Source organism: Hyla sarda, chromosome 8 (assembly GCF_029499605.1).
Source record: "Hyla sarda isolate aHylSar1 chromosome 8, aHylSar1.hap1, whole genome shotgun sequence".
In the NCBI taxonomy this organism is placed as follows: Eukaryota; Metazoa; Chordata; class Amphibia; order Anura; family Hylidae; genus Hyla; species Hyla sarda.
Genome location: NC_079196.1, coordinates 223896567 through 223910667, shown reverse-complemented (window position 1 = coordinate 223910667; position 14101 = coordinate 223896567). Strand labels below are relative to the sequence as shown.

The 14101-nt window shown below is 48.8% G+C and overlaps 1 protein-coding gene across 1 annotated transcript in view; it reads left to right on the top strand.

Annotated features, from left to right (window-relative positions):
- Positions 1–14101, top strand: part of LOC130283841 (uncharacterized) — a 113176-nt gene that overhangs the window by 43910 nt on the left and 55165 nt on the right. The window contains exons 7-9 of the mRNA XM_056533414.1: positions 494–865; positions 2987–3286; positions 8389–8739. Coding sequence (XP_056389389.1) covers positions 494–865; positions 2987–3286; positions 8389–8739 — 1023 coding nt within the window. The remainder of the gene's footprint in view (positions 1–493; positions 866–2986; positions 3287–8388; positions 8740–14101) is intronic.

Below are 14101 nucleotides of genomic sequence, written 5' to 3'. Positions count from 1 at the left end.
AATGCTTTATTTATTGTTGTCCTTTGTGGGATTTGAACCCAAGTCTCCAGCACTGCAGGGCAGCAGTGCTAACCACTGAGCCACCATGCTGCCCTTAGCAGTCATTTGCTATGCATGGTTGCTAAAATGGACAGAGATGTCAGCAGAGAGCACTGTGCTCGTGATGTCATCAGTGTTCCAAAAAGAAAGGAATTTCTTCTGTAGCATTCAGCAGCTAGTAAGTACTGGAAGGATTAAGATTTTTTTAATAGAAGTAATTTACAAATATGTTTAACTTTCTGCCACCAGTTGATTTAAAAGAAAAAAGGTTTTCACCGGAGTACCCCTTTAACAGAGGAGATAAGGTCATCCGTATGAAAGGGATTTCACCAGAAGCAGAGGAGACCCATTGGGACATTTCTCTGACTACGGCTTCTTTCGCACCGCCATTGTACCCCACCCAAAAATGGCCGTTAGGCTGACTTTTTTTTTTGCCTTCACTTAATGTCTACAGAATCCCAGAAGTTCCTGGTGAGTCACATTCACAGCCTGGAGAGTGAGGAGAAAGTCGCCGTGTACTGTATGGCGTCCAACTGTCCAGAAGACGTGCGGGTGACCTGGACCATCACCGAGAATGGAACAGATATAGAAATCTCAGAAAATAAGCTGGAAAAAGATGAAGAGGCCGGTCTCCTAAACAACCAAGTCAGCCAAGATTATACTGTGGAAACTGACCGATCACAGTCCGATAAACTCCACCACGCCATCTCTACCCTGACCTTTACACCAGCTGAAATGAAACACAAAGAGATAAAAGTCTCCTGCACCTTCCTCTGTAACGGAACAAGTCAGCAGAAGCATTTACTATGGAAGTTCACAGAAATCAGTAAGAGAATTCGACGTCACTCAAAGTATTTCTCGCAACTTGTGCTGCAGTGATAATAATCTCCATGAAACATACCGTATTTATCGGGGTATACCACGCACCGGCCTATAACACGCACCCTCATTTTACCAAGGATATTTGGGTAAAAAAAGTTTTTTACCCAAATATCCATGGTAAAATGAGAGTGCGTGTGTGCGCGTGTATACCCCGATATACCCCCAGGAAAGGCAGGGGGAGAGAGGCCGTCGCTGCCCGCTTCTCTCCCCCTGCCTTTCCTGGGGTCTAGAGCCCTGCTGCCGGCCCTTCTCTCCCCCTGGCTGTCGGCGCCCCTTCTCTCCCCCTGGCTATCGGCGCCGCTGCCCGTTCTGTCCCCCTGACTATCGGTACCAGCGCCCCATTGCCGGCGCCGATAGCCAGGGGGAGAGAAGGGGCGCCGACAGCCAGGGGGAGAGAAGGGGCAGCAGCACCGATTACCGGCGCTGCTGCCCCGTTGCCTCCCCCCATCCCCGGTGGCATAATTACCTGGGTCTGGTCCGCGCTGCTGCAGGCCTCCGGCGTGCGTCCCCCGCGTCGTTGCTATGCGCTGCACGGCGCGGCGCACTGACGTCATGCGCCGCGCCGTGCAGCACATAGCAACGACGCAGGGGATGCACGCCGGAGGCCTGCAGCAGCGCGGATCCGACCCAGGTAATTATGCCACCGGGGATGGGGGGAGGCAACGGGGCAGCAGCGCCGGTAATCGGTGCTGCTGCCCCTTCTCTCCCCCTGGCTGTCGGCGCCGCTTCTCTCCCCCTGGCTATCGGCGCCGGCAATGGGGCGCTGGTACCGATAGTCAGGGGGACAGAACGGGCAGCGGCGCTGATAGCCAGGGGGAGAGAAGGGGCGCCGACAGCCAGGGGGAGAGAAGGGCCGACAGCAGCGCTCTAGACCCCAGGAAAGGCAGGGGGAGAGAAGCGGGCAGCGACGGCCTCTCTCCCCCTGCCTTTCCTGGGAGTGTATCGGCGTATAACACGCACATAGACTTTAGGCTAAAAAATTTAGCCTAAAAAGTGCGTGTTATACGCCGATAAATACGGTATTAAAGGGGTACTCCGCTGGAAAACATTTTTTTCAAATGTACTGGTGCCAGAAAGTTAAACAGATTTGTAAATGACTTCTATTTAAAAATCCTAACCCTTACAGTACTTATCAGCTGCTGTATGCTCCACAGGAAGTTCTTTTCTTTTCGAATTTCCTTTATGGCTGACCACAGTGCTCTCTGCTGACACCTCTGTCCATTTTAGGAACTGTCTAGAGTAGGAACAAATCCCCATAGCAAACCTATCCTGCTACAGACAGTTCCTAAAATGGACAGAGGTGTCAGCAGAGAGCACTGTGGTCAGCCAGAAAGGAAATTCAAAAAGAAAAGAACTTCCTGTGGATCATATAGTAGCTGATAAGTACTGGAAGGATTAAGATTTTTAAATAGAAGTAGTTTGCAAATCTGTTTAACTTTCTGGCACCAGTTAATTTAAAAGAAATAATGTTTTTTTAAGTGGAGTACCCCTTTAAGACAACACAAATATACATAGGTATGATAGTCCGGGGTCCATGCACTTTTGTCCATACAATATATCAGGAGATAGCTGGGGTCTTCCTGCTCACTATTAAAGTTGTTCATTTCATATAAAGTGGTCATTAAAGGGGTACTCCGGTGCAAAACTCTTAATCCTTCCAGTACTTATTAGCTGCTGGCTACTACAGAGGAAATTATTTTCTTTTTGGAACACAGAGCTCTCTGCTGACATCATGACCACAGTGCTCTCTGCTGACATCTCTGTCCATTTTAGGAACTGTCCAGAGTAGGAGAAAATCCCCATAGCAAACATATGCTGTTCTGGACAGTTCCTAAAATGGACAGAGATGTCAGCAGAGAGCACTGTGGTCATGATGTCAGCAGAGAGCTCTGTGTTCAAAAAACAAAATAATTTCCTCTGTAGTATTCAGCAGCTAATAAGTACTGGAAGGATTAAGATTTTTTTAATGGAAGCAATTAAAAAATCTGTTCACCAGTTAATTAAAAAAAAAAAAGTTTGCCACTGGAGTACCCCTTTAATAATGAAGATTTTTTTTTATTTGCAGGAAGGCCAGAAGTGCCCGATCCTATGCAGCTGTCACTGGGGGACAATGGAGACGTTGTCTGTTCTGTCTCTCTGCAGAACTTTTTTCCGAAAGATGTCAAGATAAAATGGAGCCATGGCCTTGGACAATTCCAGGATGCAGAGACTCTTAAAGAGACATTTACAAAAAATAGTGCCTGTTCATTTAATGTAAGAAGTGAATGTAGAGTTCCTGGCAATCTCCTCAAGGATCAAGGATATAGAATACGAGCCACATGGAGCCTTGGAAATGAGACCGGGCAACAGGAAGCGTCAATAACAGGTAACAAGATTCTTCATTACACCTATGGGATTAGGTTAAAGGAGTCCTCCGCTGCTCAGCGTTTGGAACAAACTGTTCCGAACGCTGGAGCCGGTGCAGTGCCGTAGATTGTGATTTGCCATAGATTGTGATGGAGTGACTCAGCAGTTTTCCCTGCTCCAGCGCTCCGCCTCCATTACATTCTATAGGCTGACACTCACAGTCTCACTTGGGCTATCACAGGGAAAGGATCTCTTCCTGTGATAGCCGAAGCTGCACGGAGCTCTCATGGCCTCTGTGGCCGCCAGCGCGCTCGATCGCCATCGCTATCGGGATCCCTATGCCCGATAGCGCTGACAACCGTTTGCCTCCCTGCCCGCTGCTCTACTCCCTGTCCCCTGTTAACTCTCAGGGAACGGGGAACAGAAAGTAGAGCAGCGGGCGCAGCTAAAGTAGTACTGCGCATGTGCAGAACTATCCAAATAGCGTAGGTAGGTAGATTAGTGTAGGTTGTAATTTAGCATAGTTGAGGCACCACAAATCCCAGCATGAGAGTTGTAGTTTAGGACAACAACTCCCAGCATGCCCAGACAGCTAAAGGCTGTCCAGGCATGCTGGGAGTTGTAGTTTAGCTTAGATTAGACAGTGAAGGGACCACAACTCCCAGCATACCCAGACAGCTGAAAGCTGCCCGGGCATGCTGGGAGTTGTAGTGCAGTGAAGGGACCACAACTCCCAGCATACCCAGACAGCTGAAAGCTGCCCAGGCATTCTGGGAGTTGTAGTTTTACACAGATATAAAGTAGTTAGCGTAGCGTTAGCTAAATTTTAGCGTAGCTTTAGTTTAGTGTTAGCGCAGTTTCACAGTTTTTAGCGTAGTATAATGTTAGCGCAGTTGTAGCGTATTTAGCATAGCGTAGTGTTAGCGCAGTTGTAGCGTATTTAGCATAGCGTAGTGTTAGCGCAGTTGTAGCGTATTTAGCATAGCGTAGTGTTAGCGCAGTTGTAGTGTAGCTTAGTGTTAGCACAGTTTTAGTGTATTTAACGTAGTGTTAGCGCAGTTTTAGTGTATTTAACGTAGTGTTAGCGCAGTTTTAGTGTATTTAGCGTAGCTTAGTTTTAGCGCAGTTTTAATGTATTTAGTGTAGTGTCGCCTTAGCACAGTTTTAGCGTATTTAGCGTAGCGTATTGTTAGCGTAGTCTCAGAGTAGTTAGCGTAGTGTAGTGTTAGTCCAGTTCTAGCATAGTTGGCGTAGTTGTACACGGGAGTAGTGTAGCTAACTCAGTTTTACAGGCAGATGAAGTGTAGCTTAGAGAGTTTAGCGTGGGGTGTAGCTTAGCTTAGTCATAAAGTGAAGGGGCTACAATTCCCAGCATGCCCGGAGAGCCAAAGGCCGTCCGGGCAGGATGGAAGTTGTAGTTTTGCAAAAGTAGCAGAGGCAGTTGCGCTCTGCTACATTAATGTAGTATACGGCCACCTGTATAGATGGCTGGATACGGTGATCACAAGGCCACTTACCCACCTCCGTTCCTTCTCCGTCACTGGACCACGGGGGTGGTAAGTTAGGCTCTACAGGTACTAACCCATTTTTTTTGTGTTTTTCTTCTCGTTTCAGATACGTGAATGCGGAGGACTACATCGGAATCGGTGGACTTGCATTTTTTCTTTCCTTTTAATAAAATGGTTAACGAGGGCTGAGGGGGAGTGTTTTTCCTAATAATAAAAACATTTTAACTTGTGTGTGCTTTTTTTCTTTGTTATTACTTTACAGGCTTAGTAGTGGAAGCCCTCTAGTAGACCTCTTGAATCCATTACTAAGTCGAGGCTGTTGCTGTTTGGTTGGTATTTGGCTGAAAAAAAAAAAACGTGTGGTTCCCCGTCTTTTCATTTTCAGCCAAATGCCAACCAAACAGCAACAGCCTGACATTACCAGGATGGGCGGGGACCATTGTTACTGGCCCTCCCCAGCCTAAATAACGCCATCCTGTTACCGCCTAGGCCCAAGAGCGCCATATTTGGCGCTCTGGGCCTGTTGGTATTGGTTCTTCCCGGTACCCCTGTGGCGTTGGGTACCGGGGTAATAATTTGGGGTTAGCACTAGCTGTTTTTGGGTTAATGCTAAGCCCCGACTTAGTAATGGACTCCATCTACACGACGGCTTCCACTACTAAGCCAGTAAAGTAATTTAAAAAAAGCACACACAAGTTAAAACATTTTTATTAGGAAAAACACTCTCCCACAGCCCTCGTTAACCATTTTATTAAAAGAAAAGAAAAAATGCAGGTCATCGTCGTAGTCCACCGATTCCGATGTAGTACTCCGCATTCACGTATCTGAAATGAGAAGAAAAACACAAAAAAAATGGATTAGTACCTGGAGAGCCTAACTTACCACCAGCTCCGCCATCTTCCTGCGTTGCTACACGTCCAGTGACGGAGCAGCAACGGAGGTGGGTAAGTGGCCTTGTGATCACCGTATCCAGCCATCTATACAGATGGCTGTATACTGCATTAACGTAGCAGAGCGCAACTGCCACTGCTACTTTTGCAAAACTACAACTTCCATCCTGCCCGGACGGCCTTTGGCTCTCCGGGCATGCTGGGAGTTGTAGCCACTTTACTTTATGACTAAGCTAAGTTACACCCCACGCTAAACTCTCTAAACTACGCTTTATCTGCCTGTAAAACTGAGTTAGCTACACTACTCCCGTGTACAACTATGCCAACTATGCTAGAACTGGACTAACCCTACGCTGCGCTAACTACTCTGAGACTACGCTAACAATAGGCTACGCTAAATATGCTAAAACTGCGCTAACACTACACTAAATACACTTAAACTGCACTAACACTACACTACGCTAAATGCACTAAAACTGCGCTTAAACTAAGCTAAGCTAAATACACTAAAACTGCGCTAACACTACACTATGCTAAATATGCTAAAATTGCGCTAACACTAAGCTACGCTAACACTACACTACGCTAAATACGCTAAAACGCTAACACTACACTAAATACACTTAAACTGCACTAACACTACACTACACTATGCTAAATGCACTAAAACTGCGCTTAAACTAAGCTACGCTAAATACGCTAAAACTGCGCTAACGCTAAGCTACGCAAACACTACACTAAATACACTAAAACTGCGCTAACACTACACTACGCTAAATACACTAAAACTGCGCTAACACTAAGCTACACTAAAACTGCACTAACACTACACTACACTAAATACGCTAAAACTGAGCTAACACTAAGCTACACTGACACTACACTACGCTAAATACACTAAAACTGCGCTAACACTAAGCTACACTAACGCTACACTACGCTAAATACGCTAAAAGTAAGCTACGCTAAAAAATTTAAAACTGCTCTAACACTAAACTAAAGCTACGCTAAAATTGAGCTAACACTACACTACGCTAACTACGCTAAAATCAAGCTAACACTACGCTAACTACTTTATACCTGTGTAAAACTACAACTCCCAGCATGCCTGGGCAGCCTTTAGCTGTCTGGGCATGCTGGGAGTTGTGGTCCTTTCACTACACTACAACTCCCAGCATCACCGCGCAGCCTTCAGCTTTCTGGGCATGCTGGGAGTTGTGGTCCCATCAGCTAAACTACAACTCCCAGCATGACAGGCAGCCTTCAGCTGTGTGGGCATGCTGGGAGTTGTGGTCACTTCGCTGTCTAATCTAAGCTAAACTACAACTCCCAGCATGCCTGGGCAGCCTTTAGCTGTATGGGCATGCTGGGAGTTGTAGTCCCTTCGCTGTCTAATCTAAGCTAAACTACAACTCCCAGCATGCCTGGGCAGCATTTAGCTGTCTGGGCATGCTGGGAGTTGTAGTCCTAAACTACAACTCTCAGCATGCCTAGGCAGCCTTTAGCTGTCTGGGCATGCTGGGAGTTGTAGTCCTAAACTACAACTCCCAGCATGCCTGGGGAGCCTTAAGCTGTCTGGGCATGCTGGGAGTTGTAGTCCCTTCGCCATCTAATCTAAGCTAAACTACAACTCCCAGCATGCCTGGGCAGCCTTTAACTGTCTGGGCATGCTGGGAGTTGTAGTCCTAAACTACAACTCCCAGCATGCCTGGGCAGCATTTAGCTGTCTGGGCATGCTAGGAGTTGTAGTCCCTTCGCTGTCTAAGCTAAACTACAACACCCAGCATGCCTGGACAGCCTTTAGCTGTCTGGGCATGCTGGGAGCAGTTGTCCTAAACTACAACTCTCATGCTGGGAGTTGTAGTGCCTAAACTATGCTAAATTATAACCTACACTAATCTACCTACCTACGCTATTTGGATAGTTCTGCACATGCGCAGTACTACTTTAGCTGCGCCCGCTACTCTACTTTCTGTTCCCCGTTCCCTGAGAGTTAGCAGGGGATGGGGAGTAGAGCAGCGGGCGGGGAGGCAAACGGTTGACAGCGCTATCGGGATAGGGATCCCGATAGTGATGGCGATCGAGCGCGCTGGCAGCCACAGAGGCCATGAGAGCTCCGTGCAGCTTCGGCTATCACAGGGAGAGATCCGCTCGCTGTGATAGCCCAAGTGAGACTGCCGTTAGCTGCAACGTGTGATGAGTAAATATGTCACGTGACACTCTCACCCCCCCCCCCCCAGCCCCCGCAGTAACCAATGGTTGGGGGGGTGGTGTGCGAGTGTCAGCCTATAGAATGTAATGGAGGCGGAGCGCTCGAGCAGGGAAAACTGCTGAGTCACTCCATCACAATCTATGGCAAATCACAATCTACGGCACTGCACCGGCTCCAGTGTTCGGAACAGTTTGTTCCAAACGCTGAGCAGCGGAGGACTCCTTTAAGGGATTTTGCTCTCGAAGGGCAACATGCACTACCAGCAGCTCCGATGTCCCCAATGTAATATCCCACATTGTCATTAAATAAAAGTCAGAAGTTTTCCGACCGAACTGGAGATGCAAAATCCTTCTTCTCTCTTAATTATCTGTAGATCATTTATATTGTACATGATCTTTTCTTTGTCTCATGTTATGTATTTTGAATCCATCTGTATTTGTTCTTATCCCAGAATTAATAATGTGTTTTAAAGAAAATGTAATAATAATAAGTACATTTCTTTGTGTTACAGACTCTGGATGGCGCCCAGTGATGGGAGAGATTGAGAAACCTACATTCATGGACGGTAAAGAAGCTAAACTGCTTTGTCGAGTCTCTGGGTATTTCCCCGATGTTTTGGACGTGAAGTGGTTAAGGAGAGATGCAGGAAGCCAAGAAGACTATGTTGTGTCTGACAGTGACAAATACAAGATCCCGATAGTAGAGGCCACACAACAAGAAGATAAGACATTCACCTGTACGGCCTGTCTGAACCTATCAGTGTCTGCGGCAACAGATTTCGGGGCAGAATTTATCTGTCGGGTGAGACACCCCAGTATACCGACACATGTGGAGAAGAGCACGGGAGCGATCAGGGTGATCGGTGAGTAATATTGTCAAATGATTGAATGTACATGTATAGGATCCATACATTTATCAGATAACAATGACCACTTGTAGCTGAACATTCATGAAAATGTCCTAAAAGTGACCTCACCAGCAGAATAGTGAGTACAGCTCTGGTGTATAATATAGGATATAACTCAGGATCAGTACAGGATAAGTAATGTAATGTATGTACACAGTGACCTCACCAGCAGAATAGTGAGTACAGCTCTGGAGTATAATATAGGATATAACTCAGGATCAGTACAGGATAAGTAATGTAATGTATGTACACAGTGATCTCACCAGCAGAATAGTGAGTGCAGCTCTAGAGTAGAATACAGGATATAACTCAGGATCAGTACAGGATAAGTAATGTAATATATGTACACAGTGATCTCACCAGCAGAATAGTGAGTACAGCTCTGGAGTCTGGCCACTAGAAGGAGCATCTTCCTGTTTGGGCTTCCTGTGAGCGTTTGGTGTGCTCGACCTTGAGAGTGATCCACCTCTCTCCCAGGAGCGACCTTCCTTTCCCCAGAAGGAGGGTTCGTTTCCTGGTATGAGCGAGGAGCGGAGAACCCCAACACCTGCCCCCCGAAGTAGGTCCGCGGGGGGCAGGGGGGAGCCAGCGACCAGTTGCAGAGGGACCAGCATCAGGAACTGCACCAGAGGTCTCTGGGTTAATGCGCTCTGCCAGGAGATGCAGCAATGTATCTCCAGCCCCTCCTGAGCCCATGGAGACGAAGAGTAGCCGCAAGGCTGCTCCAACAAAAGGTACTACAGGTACTATGGACTGTGATACTCCTCCTGGAGCAAAGCCAAATGCCCATGGAGGTGTGGAGGAGGATTGGGCAATGCCCAGGAGCCTGGAACCACCTATGGGTCCCGTGTTGCAGAGATACTTCAGGGATATAAAGAAGCAAGGAGCAGCTTGTATAGGCTCCAGGAGGAGGTACAGGAGGCAAAAGCCTTAATGGAAACTGCGTCAAAACGCCAGAAGACTGAGCTGTCAGCAAGGATTAAACAGCTAAAAACCAGCATCAGCAATCTAAAGAAAAGGAAAACGTTTATTTTGGAGAACAGCGGGCCATTTAAAGAAAAGCTTCAGAATGAAGATCGCTTTGCAGAAAAGAAGAAAGAGAAGCAAAGAAAGCTGAGGGGGCTTCAGCCACGGGTGGAGGAGGAAGGAGACGTTGCGGAGGCCGATAATGTTGAGCCAAATCCACCGGGGGTCTGCAACATCTGACCCCATACAGTGGGCTCCCTGCAGGGCAAGTGGCAATGTCATCTGGCTGCGGCCCTGGCGGTTCGGGGGATGAGAGTAGCACCAGTCACCAGGGAGGGGCGCTGAGGGCCCAGATCCAGCTCCTGGAGTCCCCAGGTCGCCTCCAGGACTTCACGTTTGGAGATGAGTTACCAGAGGAGGCACCTGGGGGAAGGAAAAAGAAGTCAAAGAAGACCAAGCTCCAGGAGCAGGTAACATTTGTATATACCCCCCTCCCTGAGCCCCCCGGACTGGCCGCAGGGTCAGCTCACTGTGTGAACCCCATTTCTCAGCCCAGCCGAAGTTCTACTGTGGACTCAGTGCAGGAGAGTGGGGAGAGAATGGAGTCTAGTGTGGCGGTGAGCTCCATAGCTGTTTGCAGTAACAGTGGTGGAGCAGACAGTGTATCGGCTGTGAGGTCGGACAGTGATATTTGCCCAGCGATGGGCAGTAAAGGCTCTGGCACATTGGGTTGCTCCCTAACGGGGGGGGGGGGGGGGGGGGGGGCGATTTTGTGCCAGAGTCGGCTGCGGGAGCTCCGGTGGCTCTGAGCGTTGGCACTGCTGTTCCTTTGGAGCAGCGGTGTCGTCGTGGAGGAGCTGCCGGGGCTAAGATGTCTTCGCCTCCCAGAAAGACTGGACTTAAACCCCTATTTTGTATTGGTGCCGCTTATCCAGATCAGCGGCGCCCAGGAGCAGGAAACTCCAGTACTGATGAAGTGGAGGGTACCAATAAAAACAGGGCTAATAAACAGGCTAGGCAGGCTTCCCGGTCCTTGTATAAGGGACCGGTGACCTGTCCTGTGGCGGTGGCTCCAGCTCTGGTACCCAGTGATGCTGATGGTACAAAATCTGCACCAGAACGCACCGGTCCAGCCAGTATGAGTGAGAAAGTTAATGTAAGAGTGAATGAAGGAGTGAATGTATCTGTTAATAATCTGTCTGGGGCTTTGAATGGTGGTTTGGGCTGTAGCACGGGTGGAGGTATGGGGGGCACATTAGCTAAAACATGTGACAATGGTTTGGGTATGGATTATGTGGAGGAGGGTGGTGAAGGGGCGCAGATTAGTGGTGGGGATGTAGGGCCTGGTCCAGTTGCACCCCCAGCGGTGGCAGCACCGGTACGCAGCTACGCAAATGTCACCGCTGGGGGGCACCTTCCTCATCCTCTGGCTCTGGGGTGAGCAGTTTGCAGCAGCGTCTCCTGGGGGCCTTAAGGAGAGGGGAGAGATCGATCAATGTAGAGGGTAGGGAGGTTGATCTATCCTTCTGGATAGAGAGACATAGTCTTTCAGCCTTCCGAGAGGAAAATGTGTGGTCGCTCCCTACAGCCGGGCCAGGTGGTCTCCGTAGGAATGTGGTCCGGCTGAGGTGGAGAGGCAGTGATACATGTCCTCCAAGATCTAAAGTTGTTGAGCTTCTGCTGAAGTTGGGCTTTAAGGCAGCTGACATCTACGCCTTAATACATGCTTATGGTACCCCTGAGTTTGATATCAGCTTTGTTTGGCCGGAGGGGCTTGAGCTCTTCTGGTCCAATTATGAGCTGGTAAAGAACGAACCTGGCTGGCGAGACTTTGCCATTCAGGCGGTGTCTCGCCAAAATAATGTCAAGAAAGTGACCGTTTTAACTTGTAATGAATCACTCTCTTGTATTGACATCATGACGTGGCTAGGTCGGTATGGAGAGGTGGTGGAGGTCCCAAAAAAGAACAGGGATGAATATGGCATCTGGTCAGGGGCCTGGACATTTATGGTCAAACTGAGGCGTTCAGGAAACACCGTTACCCATATACCATCTGCGACCTTCCTCGGAAGAGATCGTATCCAGATCTTCTACCAGGGTCAGCCGAAGCTCTGTCACAGATGTGGTGACCCCACACATTTTAGTGCCAATTGCACTGTGCAGAAGTGCACTCTGTGTGAGGAAATAGGCCATCTCGCTACATCTTGTGCAGAGATTAGGTGTCACCTGTGTGGTGACTTAGGTCACCCATTCAGTCGTTGCCCTCATTCCTTTGTCAACGCGGTTGTTGCCCCGGTGGGAGTAAGCTGTGAGGTGGATTCTGCTGGGGGGACGGCTGTCGGAGATGAAGGCGCACAAGGGCCAGGGAAGAAAAGTAAGCAAAAGACGCCTGCCCAATTGAGGCGTCTCAAGAAGCGCCAAAGGGATAGGGAGATTCAGGACTCACAGGAGCATCAACCAACTGGGGTGACTCCTGATCCTGTCCCTGCGGCCAGTCTTACTGCTGAGGCCCTGGGGGATAGTGAACTGGATGAGGAGATTGGGAGGATCCACAAAGAGGGGGATGCCGTCTCCTCACTGTCCTCCCATGGTGAGAGCGCGGATGAGGACAGTGGGGGATGGGCAGAAACAAAGCGGGGTACTCGGAGGAATAAAAAAAGAGGAGATGTAATATCTTCTCCCACCTGCCAGATGCCAAAGGAAGGTACAACTGATCTCCCTCTGATTGGTCTCTCCAACCGGTTCCGAGCCCTCTGCGACATTTCCTCTTCGGAGGGGGAGGAGGCGGGGGGGTGAGGTTCCGGATGTTGCGGTGGGACTCACAGGGGACGCTGAGTCCTCTCTCCCTGGGGAAACTATCTCTTCAGGGGGGGAGACTGGCCCAGAGTCAGGGGACGAGGAAAATGTATATAATGGGAAAATGGACACATCCATCTCACTAAAAAGGGGTAAACCATCATCTGATGAGGAGGGTGGTGGGGTGAATGGGAAGGATGGTGGGAAAAAGAAAGCTGTCTAACTCAATCACCCTTGATGGCGGCACCCTCTCCGTTGACTCTGGCATCCATTAATGTTGCCAGCATTAAGTCAGATACAGCTCGATTTGCGGCCTATGATTTTTTTTGCCCATATTAATGCTGATATTTTATTTTTGCAGGAGACCAGGCTAACAGATATGTCATCTATCTACAAGGCTAAAAGAGAGTGGAGGAATGGGCCCTCCTACTGGTCTCTTGGGGCCGAGCCGTATAGCGGATTGGCGGTCCTTTTTACTGCAGCAGTAGAATGCCGACGGGTTATCGAGTTAGAAATGGGGAGGTGCCTGATCTTAGATGTCCTCATGAAGGGACAAGAACTTCGCCTTATTAACATCTACGGCCCACAGTCTAAGTGGGACCGAAAGTGTCTCTTTATGACTTATGATAGCATCGCCCTTAATAGCATAGTGAGTGAGGCTCGCCTGGTGGATGTCCACATCCGGCACACCCCAGGCCACGCGGGATTCACCTATCATAGGGATAGTTGTAGGTCTAGGATAGACAGGTTTTATTTGAAGGAGGAAGCCGTCTCTTCAGCAGTATCTGTTGTTGAGGTAGAGTTCTCCGATCACTGTTTAATTTTGTTTTCTCTGAATGTCACAGAGACCCCCCGGATGGGCAGAGGCTATTGGAAGCTGAATTCGTCTCTCTTGGAAGAAGCGGAGATAAGACAGTCCTTTGAGGAATTTCTTCAGAGCCAGGTACCATTGCTGGGCCTTTGTAGCAGTAAGTCAGAGTGGTGGGAGATCTTCAAGGAAAGGGTTGCGAGATTCTTCCGCCAGCTCTCGGGCCTCAGAAGCCTAAACAGGTACCATTTGTACCAGGGCCTGAGGAAGAAACTTGAGCACCTTGTCTCGACTGAAGGTAGTCGTGACGATATCTCCAGAGTGAAGTCCTTGTTGATGAAGTGCCAGTACGACAGACAAGCATCTTTGGTTTTTGAGAGGGATTACGGGAAGTACCGCTCGCCCGACCCTTACAGAAACTGCAAGATGTCAGTGAATAGTAAAATAGTCTCAGGACTGATTGATAGTACGGGATCCTTGAAAAGGTCCAGATCAGGGATCCTGGAGGTCGTCAGATCCTTCTACTCGCACCTCTTGGGAAGGAAGGATCAAGATCGAGATAAGGTATCAGCTTTCTTGGCTGAAACCATCCCTGAACCAGGAGTAGACCCCTCTCTTTACGTTTTGACAGAGATGATCCGGGAAGAGGAAGTCAGGATGGCGATTGATGGGCTTGCCCTCAAGAAGTCACCCGGTCCGGATGGCTTAACATCTGAGTTCTACAAGACCTTTAAGGACACTTTGGTT